At 44.4% G+C, this 16,538-nt stretch overlaps 1 protein-coding gene across 2 annotated transcripts in view; it reads right to left on the bottom strand.

Moving 5' to 3' along the window:
- LOC309554140 (F-actin-monooxygenase MICAL3-like) overlaps positions 1 to 16,538 on the bottom strand; it is a gene marked incomplete at its 3' end in the record, with an annotated part of 157,213 nt that overhangs the window by 28,116 nt on the left and 112,559 nt on the right. For both annotated transcript variants that reach the window (XM_082255735.1, XM_082255734.1), the window contains exons 2-7: positions 15,069 to 15,408; positions 13,868 to 14,075; positions 5,913 to 6,029; positions 4,960 to 5,061; positions 4,721 to 4,876; positions 3,061 to 3,161 (exon numbers count right to left, since the gene is read on the bottom strand). In XM_082255735.1, the coding sequence (XP_082111861.1) occupies positions 3,061 to 3,161; positions 4,721 to 4,876; positions 4,960 to 5,061; positions 5,913 to 6,029; positions 13,868 to 14,075; positions 15,069 to 15,332 (948 nt within the window). In that variant the 5' untranslated portion in view covers positions 15,333 to 15,408. The remainder of the gene's footprint in view (positions 1 to 3,060; positions 3,162 to 4,720; positions 4,877 to 4,959; positions 5,062 to 5,912; positions 6,030 to 13,867; positions 14,076 to 15,068; positions 15,409 to 16,538) is intronic.

The raw sequence follows: 16,538 nt of genomic DNA, 5'->3' as shown, positions 1-16,538 counted from the left end.
GGACCGAACCGGCCGCAGTAAACATGTGGCGGACCAAAGTCTCGGCTATCCTGTCAAGAGGATCTTTAAAAGCTGGAGACTACTCCACCAGAATTAGGGTGGATTTATTCAGCCTGGAAACCTGAGAGTCCACCACAGGTGGGACTGTCCACTTATTCAACAGACACTCCTCGAAGAGATACTGTCTAGCAAAACGCTTAGGAACCGCCATATTGCACTTAGGACAACCCCACTGGCTCGCGACAATTTTGTCAAAGTAGGCTGGAAAAGGGAATACCTTTGCTGCTTTTGAGGAGCTGCGGGTACCAAAAGGGGACCGTTGCCTCAGACGCAGCAGCCTCCATTTTTAAAGTTGCCCGGACTGATACAACCAGTGCATCCACCAGTGCCTTCTCATGCATGGCTGCAGTAGAAGAGAAATCATCCCCACTATCAGAGCACTTAAAACGCGTGGACGCAGACCCAGTAAGGTCGATACATACTAAGCTCATTCTGAAACATTAAAATCAGGGGAGGCCGCTAAAGGGGATCCCACAAGGGAACGCTGGCCAAGGGTCCACAAATGGACCACCCATGACACCACGCAAAAAACAAGGGGGTTGTCCTCCGAGACCTCCATAGAGGACATAATAGGACATAAGCCCCTTAAAGGGGGGGTCCACACGCCGTGACACGGACATGCAGGCAGGGTACCCTCACCCACACAATGGCGGCAAGATTGTCACTAAAAATGAAGCACCACCGCAGCGCCACCCGGATCAAGGGAGGTGCCACGCTGACCATATGTTTGTGGAGGCCAAGCCGCAATTGCCTGGATCTTCAGTCCGGCAGATGCCCAAAGGGAGAGTTGGGGGCTTCAGCTAGACTTGAGGCCACCCCCCAACAGAGGCACCCAAATCGGCCTCGGCCTAATTTTTTAGGGCATGGGGAGGGGGGGGGGGCAGATGCTCACACGGGAGGCAGTGGCTTCAACCATCCTCACAGAGGCTGCCTCACATAGGTTCCGCTCAGCAGTTCGGTCAGCTGCCCCATCAGCCGCCCGGACAGCTGAAGAGTAGGCCCGAATAGCCACGGCCAAAATTTCCGTCCGGATCCGGCCGCGTGAGGCGCATACCACGGATGGTAAAACATCCACTCCCCTACCCCAACAGCTGCCGCAGGGAGCCCCGAGGACATCCCTGCCCTAGTTCCCAACCCCCAGGATGACAGGGAACCCTGCTCAACCTCCCATTGTGCACCAGGAAAACCCGGTCAGCAGCAGCAGCTCCAACCAGCCCTCCTGAAGAGCATGTGGCAACAGCCAGCTCATAACCACACCCAGGGAGGGGGCGAAAGACCCACAGTGACCGAAATTTAGAGCGCTCGCTAGCCGGACATGGGAAACCATAAGGATCTAGAATATCCAGTCCGTCGCCCAGTCCGTCGCCCAGTCCAGCAATTGATTGTAGTTCTCACATGAACAGGCAATAACAAAAGAGGAAAGAAAAATCTGTTTAAAAAAGAAAAAATGCTAGGGCTAGACATGCCAGCAAGGAACTAGGTCCTTATGCCTGACTAGGCAGAAAAAAAAACGGAATGCCTATAGCAGGGAGTGGGAGTATACCCCCTGGGACTGCCCCATAGGCGTAGTAAAGCTTTTTCCTGCCTAGTGTCCTACTCCTGTAGGGGGCAGCATAACTCAATGGTCAAGAAGATTCTGGAGCTTTGTCCGTCAATGAACGAAAGAGAAAATGCATGGTTGATGTCAGAGCTCAGGAGAATGGGCAGACTAGTTCGACATGATAGTAAGGCAACAATAATTCAAATAATTACTAGTTACAACCAAGGTATGCAGAATACCATCTCTGAACGCACAACACATCGAACCTTGAAGCAGATGGGCTACAGCAGCAGAAAACCACACCCAGTGCCCCTCCTGTCAGCTAAAAACAGGAAACTGAGGCTACAATTCGCACAGGCTCACAAAAATTGGACAATAGAAGATTGGAAAAATGTTGCCTATTCTGAGGAGTCTCAATTTCAGCTGCAACATTCAGATGGTAGGGTCAGAATTTGGCGTAAAAAACATGAAAGCATGAATTCCTTCCTACCTTGTATCAACAGTTCAGGCTGGCCAGTGGTGGTAGTACAATGGTGTGTAGGATATTTTCTTGGCACACTTTTGGACCCTTAGTACCAACTGAGCATTATTTATACGCCACGGCCTACCCGAGTATTGTTGCTGACCACGTCCATCCCTTTATGACTACAGTCTACCCATCTTCTGATAGCCACTTCCAGAAGGATAATGCACCATGTCACAAAGCTCAAATCATCTCACCACTGGTTTCTTGAACATAACAATGAGTTCACTGTACTCCAATGGCCTCCACAGTCACCAGATCTCAATCCAATCGAGGACCTTTGGGATGTGGTGGAACAGGAGATTCGCATCATGGATGTGCAGCCAACAAATCTGCAGCAACTGCTTGATGCTATCATGTCAGTATGGACTATAACACAGTGTTGAATCTAGGATATGAAGAATTATGGCAGTTCTGAAGGCAAAGGGGTATCCAAACCGGTAATTGCAAGGTGTACCTAATAAAGTGCCTGGTGAGTGTATATGTAAAGGAGGCTGGTAATAGCACTCATATGGGTGCACTCGATTAACACACAAAAAGCAATACTAAAGCCAGGTACACATAGGCCGAAAGTCGGATTAAAAAATAATCGGAGTGTTCTGGCAGGGGTTTCGTCACCGTCAGAAAAAGACAGCTTAGCGGGGGAGATTTCTGTACTAATGTTGAATGGTTAGTATAGCACCTCGCCCGGGGAGGACAGTTTTGTTTTTTTTTTTTGTTCAATCTGCTGAGTTGTAAGAAAAAAAGCTTGTAGTGAGTGCCCAGCTTTAGATTACACGGGGCACTAAAAATCAGATGCCTATTGTCCCAGGGAACCTGTCAGTAGAACAATCCCCCATCGCTGTCTGCTGTACAAGCTGTATACTGCTTCCAAGGCTGTCACCTTGCTTGCTATCATGCTGCAATAATGAAAGGATGGGATTCAGCCCGATGTTACCTGTAAGATGACCCCTTTCTCCAGCAAGCTCTGCTTCTTAGCGGTCATGACAAAGTAGTGTGTGTCATCCTTGTAATAGACAATGTTCTCTAAATCGATACCTGTGAACAGAAGGGAGTACCTTGTGAAAAAAGAAGACAGAGTGGAGGAGGAAGAAAAAAAATAAGGACTTCATTCTGACCAAATTACTGAATGCTGCTTGCTTAATTACAACAAATTAAAGCAGCCCTGTATTTATATAGTTGAATGTGCGAATGTTTTTATTCAGTCAGTGTAAGTACCTGAATCTGACTTCGTATCAGCCTTTTGCAGTATATAGCAGAGCTCAGAATCACAGAGGGAAAAGCAGCACAAGGGGCCAATCAGGTGTGCTGCAGTGCTCATGTGCTAACAAGAAACATGCTCATAAGGGGAGAGCAGAGTGTCAGAGAAATTAGCTCATCAATCTACTGTCTCTCCTTTCAATATCCAGTCACAGGCATGGGGAGTGTCAAGATCTGCAAGTGTTACAGAACTGCAGGAGTGAAAAGACAGGTCCTTTGCGGGGCTGGGCTGTGTGTCAGAGCAGTGTAAACCTTAGGACTGGATCACAAATACTAATCCCATGGCCGGTAAAACAGCTCTGATACATGCATTTTATTGGTGTATTAAGCGGTTTGCCTGAACTTCAGCTTTGCAGAAAAAACTGCAATTGTATAAACCTAATCTTTCACTTTTTTTCTCTTTTTACTGTTGTCCGCTAAGATCTGCTTATTAAAGTGACAGCCCCCCCCCCCCCCCACAATATTAGGCCCCATTCTAAATTGAGAATGGGGTAATTTACGATTACCCATAGGAGACTCAGCGGGGATCTATACAATATGCAATTACCTGAGGATAACCGGCCCTGGACTCAGACAGTAGGCATCCAGGTCCACTTATCCACTGGTAATCGCTGCATAAGAAAATACGTGCAAACAGCTGCAAGCACTTTCAGGCCCCCATTGCATTCATTGGGGCTTCCAGCATACACCGAAATGCATGGATCCTTGCGGAGTCTCCCAGGAGTACCTGCAAACAGCCTTATTTGCAAGTCTGAATACTTATATTTTTTGGTCTCTGATTCACTGGGAGCAGGTCAGTCGCTGTTCTAGAGATTTAGGAGTGAGGCTCCACATGCATAAAAGACCCTCTCTATTCCTTCCTACTGAGATGCCATCTATTATTCATCCGAGAGGTGGACAGCCTCTCCATAGGACTGAACTCTTTTGGCAATGTAGAGCCCAGCCAGGAGACCTTTAGAGCAGTAATTTTGTGCTTTCACATGCTCCGCACTTTGAAGACCTCAAAGGAGTGGGGACAGAGGTGTAAGGCTTGGAAGTGAATGTATTTAAAGGGTACTGCAGCATTCCTAGTTTTTTCTATGAATTTTATTTCTGAACATTTTATTACTGCACTAAAAATATGTTTTGTGGAGAATCTTTTCATGGCTGTTCACACTGAATAAGAGGAACAGAACACCAATTGAATCATTCTCCAATATAAAGCAACTTCGAAGATTTTTAGGCACGTTTTAATGTCTTTTAACAGGGCCCTCTGGGTTCCCAGGGCCCACAGCAGTCATGTACTGCAGCTGTCATTATCCCACACACAAAGGATAGATTAGTCGACAGACACTGACCCGTGGCCTCCCGCAAGTCCTGAAAGAACTTCTGGTTGAAGATGAAGGCCACGCCACTAATTTCCTCCACCTTTGCTTCTGCTGTCGTGTGTCGGTTAATGAAATTTGCCGTGATGGCAATGGCCAGCTTCCCACGAAACTCCTTCCTGCGGAAACCTTGAGGAGACAAAGAAGCAAAAAGGTCTCAGCAGCTTTTCACAGGACAACAAAACCCCAAACAAAGCTGGATTCCAACTCACCTGCCAACGTGTTCCTCCTGCCATCCGCGCCGATGACGACATCAAAATCAAATTCAGACACTGGGTGACCTTTAGGAAATACTGTGGCCCGCCAGCCCGTACCTGACAAATAAATATTGGTTTTATAGATGGTACCTTTCAAATAAATTGTATTCTGCGCTACATCTGCAGAAAATTCACAAACATAAAATGGTAATTTAAAGCTGATCTCCAGCCTTCCCTTCAATCTTGCACAGTATTGCAGGCTCCTCTCCTGTACTGAAATGGCTTACTCTGATTTCACTGCACACTGTGAGTGTCTCACAATATGCATTAGAAGCAGCAATTCAGATGGAGACCACCAATCTGACCTGCTGAAATGCAGCATCATTTGGCCCTTTCCTCCCAAACCAGACTGTCCCTTTCATTCATTGGATTTCAGTTCTTCCAATCACGGAGGCTTAGCATCACGTGTGGGTATTGCTAGGGTAGTGTAAAGGCAAAAACCGTTTGCATAGAATGCCCACTACTTCAGATTGACATCCACCTATCGAGGCATTTTTATATAACTCCTCCCAAGAGTAAGTACTATGCTTGGATCACAGCTAAGGACTCTTGAGAGGCAAACTGAGGCAGAGTAATGTAAGGTTTTCAGGTAGCCAGCCTCTCCCAATAGCCAAGATCTGTCTGCATTGCTTGGAGAAACACAGAGACCCGGTGATATCACCAAATCTAAGGGTATGTAAAAAAAAAAAAAAAAAAAAAAAAAAAAAAAAAAATCGCTTGCGAGTTCGGGGCATGGAAGGCAACATATAAGCAGATTAAATCACGAGTTTAGTAAATGATAAACACGTTTCATATATCATATGTAGCAAATAAAATATAACATACTGTACAGGTATTTATGGGACATGTATGATATAAATGATGTGTATTATAAGGACTTTTAGTGAGGTGTTTTTTTTTTTACTCACGCTCATTCTCTTGATCTTCTGGTGGCTCAACCAATCCCTGGAACTCAACATTTACATGAATCTCAATTCCCAGGATAAGCGACACTTTCAGAAGTATGAGCTGCAGCTGGCGAATACCTGGAATATAAAAAAGGGAGGAAGAGAATTCATTCATGTGGCAAATCCGACCTCTGTATTACAGCAGACTCTAGAGCAACTCCAGCCATGACCCTTTCTGGATAGACATCATGTTAGAACCTCAATCAGGATTTAAGCACTCCCAATTGTTATTTGGTTTGTCCCAACACCTGTAGCTGTCATTTTTGTTGGACAGTTTGGCTTGTGAGAGGAAGTGGAAAAATACAAAATGTGCTGGAATGGTCACGTAATAGAACAGATACAGTTTGGTTCAGAATGACAAAAAAAAAAAAAACGGTGTATTAATGGTACTGATAGACTGCATAATATGTCATTTATAACTCTATATTTGCACTTTGGTTGTTTTAACTAACTTTTTTTTTTTTTTTTTTTTTTTTTTTTTTTTATAACAGCCCATGTGAAAGTGAACAGCAAGTTCAGCTAAAACGTGATCTGATCTCAGCAGTCCTAAAAACAAGGATGCTGACTGCACTGTCTGATGTAATGCCAATCTAGGAGGGAGAATCATTAAACACACAAAATCAATAAAATAAAGAAAGCAAGAAGAAATGTAAAAGCCATACAAAAAAAAAAAAAAAAAACACAATCTGGGTAAACAGGATGAGAATATAAAATGTAGGTGCACTGAAAAATAAACTAGTTTCCCTTTCAAATGCTTGCTTCTTAGATTAAAAAAAAAAAAAAAAGTTAAATTTGGCTATTCAACTTCTAGAATGGTTTCTGCTTTCGCCAAATTCCAGACAGAAGAAAATTTATAGATGACAATTTAACTTGCTCAGTGAAGCGGAGAATTTTTTTTTTGGCCCAAGACTGGCCGGTCAAGAAATTTGCTATTGTGCGTTTTACTACAAAGAAGGTTTTAATTTTTAAAATGAGCAGTTCAAATAGTAATTTTTGAATTTACATGCATGAAAATGGAACCTCTTCCAGGTTTTTATTCTGAATCAAATCCTTGAACCACTTCAGGCTGAACTCAAGCCTAAAAGTTTAGTCTTGTAGTTGTACAGGCTCCTCCTATGTACTGAAAGGTTTAATTTCCTAACTGGAGGATCTCCATCATCATCATCACTATCTCCTTACTACCAAATCTGACTGTCCTCTGACTCCCCCTTCCATTGGATTTCAGTTTTCTCAATCATGGAGGCTCAGCATCACAGGTGGGCATTACCTAGGGCAGGGATATGCACATTGTGGCCCTCCAGATGTTGCAGAACTACAAGTCCCATGAGGCATAGCAAGACTGACAGCCACAAGCATGACACCCAGAGGCATGCATGATGGGCCTTGTAGTTTTGCAACAGCTGGAGGGCCACAGTTCGATTTCCCTGACCTAGGGTGTTCTGCATGCAAATACAGCCTGCCTAGGAACATCAACTCCTCCAGATGGACATCTACCCATCAAGAGATTTTAAGATCTTCCCAACAGCTATGATTTGCTTAAATTGCAAAAATAATCACAGAGACCCAGTATTGATATCACTGGGTCTAAAATAATACACTGAACAAAATTATAAAAAAACGTAACACTTGTTTTTGCCCCCATTTTTCATGAGCTGAACTCAAAGATCTAAACATCATGTACACAAGAGGCCCATTTCTCTCAAATATTGTTCACAAATCTGTCTAAATCTGTGTTAGTGAGAACTTCTTTGCCAAGATAATCCATCCACCACACAGGTGTGGCATATCAAGATGCCGATTAGATAGCATGATTATTGCACAGGTGTGCCTAAAGTGGGGTACACACTAGTAGAAAATCTGCCGTAAATTCCCGTCCGAGGTAAATCGTACGATTTTCGACTAGTGTGCACACAACTTTCAGCAGCCGATGCTGAAAAACGGAGGGACAAACGCCAAAATTTTTATCGTCCGTCCCCAGCACGACCAATTTTCATTTAATGTGTACGCAGTACGTCCGCGAAAAATTGGATATGAAAGCCTGCACATGATCTGAAGTTTCTGACGACCCGGGACAAACGCCCCCCAAAAAAAAAAAAAAAAAAATTGGACGAGAAATTTCTTGAACATTATGTACGGTCAACTAAAAACGGTTATGACCGCTGAGCATGAGAGAGAAAAATCGGAGGATATTTCGTCCGATTTTCGTCAAGTGTGTACGAGCCTTTAGGCTGGCTACAATAAAAGGCCAATCTAAAATGTGCAGTTTTATCACACAGCACAATGCCAGAGATGTTGCAAGTTTTGAGGGAGCGTGCAATTGGCATGTCGACTGCAGGAATGTCCACCAGAGCGGTTGCCCATGAACTGAATGTTCATTTCTCTACCATAAGCCGTCTCCAAAGGAGTTTCAGAGAATTTGGCAGTACATCCAACCGGCCTCAACTGCAGACCCAGTGTAACCACACCAGCCCAGGACCGCCACATCCAGCATCTTCAACTCCAAGATCATCGGAGACCAGCCACCCAGGCAGCTGCTGCAACAATCGGTTTGCATACCCAAAGAATTTCTGCACAAACTGTCAGAAACTGTCTCAGGAAAGCTCATCTGCATGCTCCTCGTCCTCATTGGTATCTCGACCTGACTGCAGTTAGTCTTTGAAACCGACTTGAGTGGGCAATTGCCAACATTCAAGGTGTCTGGCACTTTGGAGAGGTGTTCTCTTCATGGATGAATCCCGGTTTTCTAAGATCTTTGAGTTCAGCTCATGAAAAATGGGGGCAAAAACAAGTGTTGCGTTTATAATTTTGTTCAGTATATGTAAAGAAATTAGGATTTTTTTTTCAGATTTACCTGTGAAATGCTTGGAATACATCATAGGAAACAGTTTTTCTTCTTATTGTTGACTACGTGGGTTAGGATATCACTTTCAGGTAAATGAACACCCGCCCAAAAAAAAAAAAAAAAAAAAGCGGGCTTTCCAATCCAAGCATAAGCCCTTCCAGTACAGCCTCCCTTTTGTAGGATGCAATTAGGAACCCAAGAAGAGGCCCTTTGTCCTGTGATGTACTGCAAGAAAGCGATTTTATAAGTAAGCCAAATATAGCTTTTTGTAAAAAAAAAATCATACATCACAGGACACAGGGTTTCATATTTATGAATTCGTTATGCTGCCACTTGGAGCAGAATAGACCTGTGGTGTACTGAAAGACAGGGATGTTACAGGTAAGCTAAAAATCCAGATTTCTTAATTGTACATCACAGGACACAGGTTCTTCTATTCATGAGTACTTGGGGTTCCCCCAATGCACTGAACAATAGGGGTGGGCAACACAGCAACAAGTCCATTGTAGACGGATTCATCTGTGATGCCCCAGGTCCAGACAGCCACAAAGGCTGATCAGCATACCCCCAAACCACTAGAGTGGAGGAGTCTCTTTACTTGGTAGTGAACTTGTTTCCACATTTTGAAGGTCTTCAAGTACCAGTTCTTGTAGAACTGGGTGGTAGGCTTCTGCTTGGAGCCCACAGCCTGTGGCTGATAAAAAAAAAAAAAAAACAAGCAGGCTCAGCTTTCAGACCCATTGGTTTTGGCACCTTCTTTTTCGGCATCAGCTTGTTTCTCTCTCCCCCCCAACATTCTTCTTTTGGATAGAGGGATCCAATGATGTCCCAAGCGCACGTTCGCACTCAAAGAGCACATGCCAAGTTTGCTTCTTCAACAGAAGTTCAGCGGGCCAGCACTGAGCCACAGGATTCTCTTCATTAGGACAGACAACGCCCAGTCAAGAGGTTTGCCTAATGGAAGCTTCCAAGGCATCCATCGAGAAGCTCAAAATTTTCAGGAACTACCCAAGGTTTTACCCAATGACAGGATCAAATTCCCTAGACCAGACTTTCAGTGCTTGGCATACTCTTGAAGCCACAATGTTGCACCTACCAAACTGAAGGACACTTTAATGAAGGCTTTTAACCTGTTAATATAGCATCCATAGCAAGACCATAACCTTGCCCACCACAGGAACCCTTTTGGAGGCTAAAACACCTTCTCCAGATGAGCCAAAATTGGAATACATAATGCTATAAAGGGAGTGAGAATAGGATTGTTGGGGGGGGGGGGGCTGAGGACTGCAGTGCGAAGGGGGTTCTAATAAATGGGTGAGGACACTTATGTGAAGGGGGTGCTATGAAGAGGGTGGGTACAGTTATGTGAAGGGGGGTGCTATAATGGGGTGGGGACAGGAATGTGAAGGGGGGTGAAATAAAGGGGATGAGGACAGGAATGTGAAGGGGTTGGTGCTCTAAGGTGGGAACTGCTCTTAGGTGTCACTAGAACAGGCGTTTCCATTGGAAGAGAAGATTATCGCCCTATTACTGTTCAGGCGACAGTTATAAACTTTTGGCTCTCCCTTCACTTTCTGTACCAGGGTCAATGGTCACCAGGACAAATAGAAAGGGTGAATCTGCACAGTGGGGGGGTCACGCTAATAAAAATCTGACAAGGCGTCTAACCTTTCCACAACAGGTTTGATCACCATCTGCAATGATCAGGAAATATATTTCTCATAAAATGAGTGGTGACGAGAGCCAGCGTTAAACATCTTACAATTTGCTTAAAAAACATTTAATGCAGATGAACCGTTATTCAGATTGAGCACAAATCAATCATTATGTAAAATCCTTTATCCCTTGGGCAGACGGACCTCCATCAGCCTGATTACTTTTCCAATTATCTGTGTAGTAATTTTAACAAAAAATCACATCAGCAGTTAGTGTGACGTATATGGGTGGAGGACAGGCGAAGTCAGAGGAAACCAGGAGAACATTGCAGGGAGCTTCAATCTTCCCGAGGAGGCAGATCGTAATAAATGACAGCAGTAATTTAGATGTTGCTGGCAGGAATGGGGGGGGGGGGGGGTACAAAGCTTGGCAGTGATGGCAGAAACATCTTCTATTGGTTACTGGAGTACGCAAGGAAGAGGTTATCACACTGGGCCATGCAAAAGCTTTTCATATGCACAGCTGCCTGCAACGTACCCCTGTTTACTTTTTTGGAAGCCTAAAAATTCCCTATACTAATCATCTTTCCATAAACATTATCAGTTGACTGTTAAAAAAAAAAAAAAAATACCTCAGCGAAAAGGATTTTACTGTAAGACAAAAATCCAGTTTTTTCTTTCGTTCACTGACAGACACAGCTTCAAGTAGTCAGACCATTGGGGATGTCCCAAAGCAGTCAGCACGAGGGGTGGAGAAAAAACAGCAAACGCACAATTCCCCACAAGGCTAAACATAGCAAACCAGGTAACAGGAGCTCAACTAAGAACAACTGGAGCTCACCACCAGGAAAAATTTTCACCCTCAAGAAGCGGAAGCCTCCACAACAGCAGCCTGCAAAACTTGAACTCCAAAGATGCAAGTACCTCCACCTTATAAAAAGGAACCTGACCCTTAATGGATTAGGTCTGCCCCACTGTCTGCCTGATCCACTTGGAAACGGTCGCAGCATACACAGCCTGCCCCTTACAAGGTCCAAAGAATTGGATTTCCTAATAGTTTCAGTCACCATCAGGTACACCGGAATCGCCCTAACCACATCTAGAAGAATGCAAGGCAATTTCCTTAGGATGTGTAGGCTACGGACATAGAGATGGTAGCACAAGGACTACATTCAAATGAAACCCCGAGACAACCTTAGGAAGGAATGCCTGACAGGGTCGCAACACCACTTTGTCCCTATGAATCACCAAGTAAGGGGATCGACAGGACAATGCAGCCAACTCCAACATGTGATAGCTACTAAGAATGCCACCTTCTGCGACAAAGTAAGCAGAGGAACTTCTCGAATATTTTCAAAGGGAGGCGGTTAAAAAGGGGAAGTACAGCCATAGCTTGTCCATCCTTGCAATAGTGAATGGGCTAAAAAAAAAAGCCTAGGCGCCAGGATGCAATTTCTAGTCTCCATGGTGACCTGGCACCTGGGATTTGTTGAGCCCTGATATACTATAATAAACATAATGAGTTAATTGGTGGGGCTCTCTCCTGGTTTTTCCTCTGTAAAAGATCAAATTTGGTGAAAGGGGCAAGCAGGCACCTTGCCGCAAATCTTTGTTTCAAGAGACCTCCCAAGCAGTGGGCTTGCTCTTTGAAGGGTTTTATGTAAATGTTGGCCAGCTTCATAGGAGGCCCCCCAATCACTGAACTGCTGTTTTAAGCATTATATGTGTAGCACCCTCCTAGGTAAGTGCTAGAGAGCGAGTATAGTTTTTCGCTCTGTCTGCCTATCAGAGGAGCAGCAGGTAAATTCTATACTGCACTCTGCTTAACAGACAGCAGGATCTGTGAGTTAGGTCTGCTCAATGTGCTCAGTGTGTGATTCATGTGGTCTGTGGGAGTGCCCCCACTGGTCCAATGGGGAGGCACATTAGACAGTGGAGGAAACCTGACCAATGGACACACAGGCTTTGATACAGCCCCAGTGATTGGCACAGACTGCTGTCTCTGTGCAAAGTGGGGTGTAGTATAAAAGCCAGGGGCACATGTGCTTGGGGTCTTTGGCTGGTGAGCAGTGTCCTGGAAGGAGGGTGGCGGCTGCCTGCTCTTCTGCAGCGGTTGGTGTATGGTCACAGTCAACCTGGTGAGCCAGAAGTGAGGAGCTGAACCCAGGCCCACATGAGTTGACTAGGAGGAGTTGAGACACTGGAGAACCTGAAAAGCAGTATTGTGAGTACAGGGGATCGTGTCTAAGGGTCTGACCAGGAAGGGGGCCACTCCGGAGTAGAGTAGTCAGAGGACGGGTGTCAGCTGGTGGATAGAAAGGGGGTGCTAGTCGAGTACCCTGAAGAGAAGTGCTTAAAGAACTTTACCTCAGATTCATCTAGTGACAGGATGAAGCTGCCGCCTTGCCGGATTTTCAGATAGAAGTCCTCAGCATTGTGAATAGTTCAAGATTTTGCATGCAGTTGCTATCGGTAACCCAGGGGATCTGAAAGGTGAAAAATCCAGCAGCCCTCAAAGGGGCAGTGCTACATATGAAATTCAGCAGATTGTACATCTAAAGTCTGTACCACCCAGTAGCCAGCATGTATGAAAATGCATGTCTAAAGGGGTACAGGGGAGGTGGTCTTTCATAGAATGCTAAGAAACAGCTGTTCAGCCCTAAAGATAACACCAATGCATTATGAAGAGCAAAAACGATTGGTGGCGGAGAAAGCCAACATCTGTGAGCAGCAAGCAAATTACAATATGGATCAGGAGAATATGGTATTGAGGAGTAGTGAAGTTGCTCAGACAGCAAATAAAGGCAGGTGCAAGATATCTGCTGCAGCTTCAAAGAATAATATTTTTGAGATGCGAGTCTTTTTAACCATATGGTCACAAGATTTGTTATAAGTGTGGGAAAACAGCAAGGCTGGAATTTAGCTTTAAAGTGGTTGTGAACCCTTCCATACCCATTGAAGTGACTGGCCTTGGGTGATACACAGAGATCCTCCTACATAAGTTGTATCTTATCTACAGTCATTCAAAGTCCAGAATTTTTAAAGCTCATCTGAGCTGTCAGAAAAAATGGGACAGAGAGCTGAAGTTCTACACTGCAGAGCTCATTGAGAGCTGAGTGGAGGGAAGGAACACTCCCCCTTGACACAGCACAAAGGAACAGAGCTGAGGCTGTCAATTAGCTGGAGGTCCCTCCCCTGTCACCTTTTTTTTTCTTGGTGTCAGGAAAAAACACCATTATCAAAAATGATTCATAATGATAGCAGAGGACAAGTTGAGACAAGTGCACACTATAAAGATATGCTTTGTTCATATCCAACTTTTTCAGCTTTAAAAACATGCACACACACATCCAGAGGGGACCCAGACCACATCTGGCAGATTCTGACTGCAATGTTATAGCAGAGTTCACAATACTCACTGATGTGATCAATGGCCCCAGCGCAGAACTTGCCGTAGAATTTCTTGGCTCCCAAGCTCCGCAGGTCATGGATGGTGAAGGGCCACAAATGAAGGACGTTGTTCCGCGAAAAGGCATCCCGCTTTTCCACCACCACCACTCTGGCCCCAAGGAAGCAGAGCTCGATGGCAGTACGCAGACCACATGGCCCCGCGCCAATAATTAGACACTGCAGAGACAGACAGTGAGTAATTAATATGAGTGTCCAGAATTTCTACATGAAATATGTCAGCTACACATACATTTCTGTTCTTGTTTTAGGGGGTTGATGAAAAGTAACTAAAACCAATGCTTTGTACATAAGGAGAAAACAACGGCTTTAACAAAAAGTTTAAATCGATACTCCTGCCAACAGATGCACTAATTGGTGTATTTATAAAAAAAATTTGCAGCGCTTTTCATTGTGCAAAACTGCATGCACATTCATTGTGTGTGCAAATAGCTCTCCAGATTGAGGGAATTAGGAAAATACCACATTATAGCTACTAGACGGAGTCGACGTTCACTCATAAGCTCTATCTAGTGGCCATAATTTGATATTTTCCCTCTTAGTTGTCACCAGAGCAGGTGTCCCCAGTGGAAGAATCTTCCCTCACAGCTTGCTCTGGTGACAACTCCAACATTTGGATTACATTGACATCTAACAAAAAAACTTGTAATCTGCCAAAGAAGAAGCTCATGTACCATTTTGAGCTTCAGGTGTTTTGCTTCGGGTGAGAAAAACGCTCATATGTAAACAGGGGCCATTGAAATGAATAGGTTTTTGCTTGTTGAGCGTTTTGAGACTTCAGAGATGAGCGTTTTACGAGCTGAAATACGCTCAGGTGTAAACAGGGCCTAAAAACCTGACAGGGGACAAAAATCCTTCACTACTCGATCTAAAACTAAATAAAAAATTGTTGCCTTTGCACTTGTTTGATTATTTTAAGGTAAATGGTTTGAAAAACTGTTCTCAAAAACCTTATCTATGAATAATTTGTACATGGAAAGATGACCACTGGAAAGAGGTTACAGACCTATATAAAAACAGTAATAATGGCAATATGAAAGAGTGCAAATAAACACTGGACAACCATAGCAAAGGTTATTAGGCAAATGTTACAATAACAAAGTGTAAAGTGATTGAAATACATTAGAACTTCCCATTATGCCCATTCCTCACCTTGGTGTTGCTGCAGGCTTTGCCCTTCTTGTAGTCCTTGTGGGACCCCCGCTTGTCCAGTTTCGACCACAGGGCTTTGGCCTTCCAGTAGTTAAGTTTGGACTTGAGTTTGGGGTAGAAGGAGCGGAAGTCCCGTGGTTTCAACTCCAGGTGGTCGCATAATTCCTGAAAACTTTTTAATGTCCCCTTACAGGTGGTGGCCTGGACGAAGCGGTCAAACAGCACATGAGCCAGGTTCACCTTATTATTTTGGCCATCCTCCATAATTCAGGCCGGGGGGATGGGGAGCCACCACCGTGGCTCTCTTCTTAGGTTCCTCTAAAGGACTGCCATCTTTTACCTGGAACACAAAAAAAAAAAAAAAAAAAAAAGAGTAGGGCGGGTTACTACTAATAGAACTCCAGGAAAATGCAAAAAAATAAAAAAATAATAAACATTTAGTATTACTCCTAATGCTGCCATTTTATTATCTATTTAAAAAGGTATGCAACAGATAAAAAAAACATTGACTTCATACAATTGTCAATTGCGCATTACAAGTGCAAGGCAGTTAGCAATAGTAACCAAAAAAATAAATAAGAGCCCCTAGTTTTACTTAAATTGAGTGCGTTATTTTATTGCAAAACTGGTTATATATGCGAGATTAATTCTGTTTATAAGAGCCTCTGCTGTGAACAAAAATGGCAGAGAAAAAAATTAATGTTTAACTGTACCCCAATACCAAATACAGGCACAGCGGAACAGGCTGTCAAATAAAAAAAAAAACAACAGGTCTAGCTTTTTAAAGTAGCATTAAGGAAAAAAAAAAAAAAAAAAGGCAAAGAAACATTAAGGGCGGAAACCGCAAATTGATCAGTCCAAACAGAACTGCAAATAGAAGTCTGAAAAGTGATGCCATCATAGACACAAAAATATCAACTGCACTGGCAAAGCAGAACAGCGGTTTGGAGTGGAACGCAAGGATAAACCGATTATCAGCAAGGCCGATATATCGGGGGCCGATATGCACTTTCCCTGACCTATCGGTATCGGCCGATATTTTTGTGATGTCATTCTGCCTTCTTAGGCCGCATCCCTCGCCTTGGACAGCCTCGTCTGGAGTTGGGACTAGTCTCGCGGGAGTGTATCGCACCCACAGCAGCACGACGAGTACGGTGTGGGTCTCTGGGCCTACCTTGAAAGTCTTGGGAGGGGGTGGACATGGCCTTTTGGCTTAGTTCGCCCTCTCTCATGGGGGTCTCCCTTCGGGGGAGCCCCACCCAGTACTTGGGGTGGGCTGTTTCGGCAGTCCCCCTGGAGAACGGGGTTTGCCAGGTCTCGGCCAGGCAAACCGTAGGAAGTACCTCAGTCCCTGTCAGGAGTCTTGCGCCCCGGGGGATCAAGGTATAGGTCCAACCTCTTCGGAGGCCAGACCATTTCGCACACCCTGTGCAGTTTTTGTGTGTTCACGTTTGCGTGTGTGCACTTTTT

This window comes from Pelophylax lessonae (assembly GCF_965119305.1).
Source record: "Pelophylax lessonae genome assembly, chromosome: 4".
In the NCBI taxonomy this organism is placed as follows: Eukaryota; Metazoa; Chordata; class Amphibia; order Anura; family Ranidae; genus Pelophylax; species Pelophylax lessonae.
This window is presented reverse-complemented; position numbering and strand designations above follow the sequence as displayed.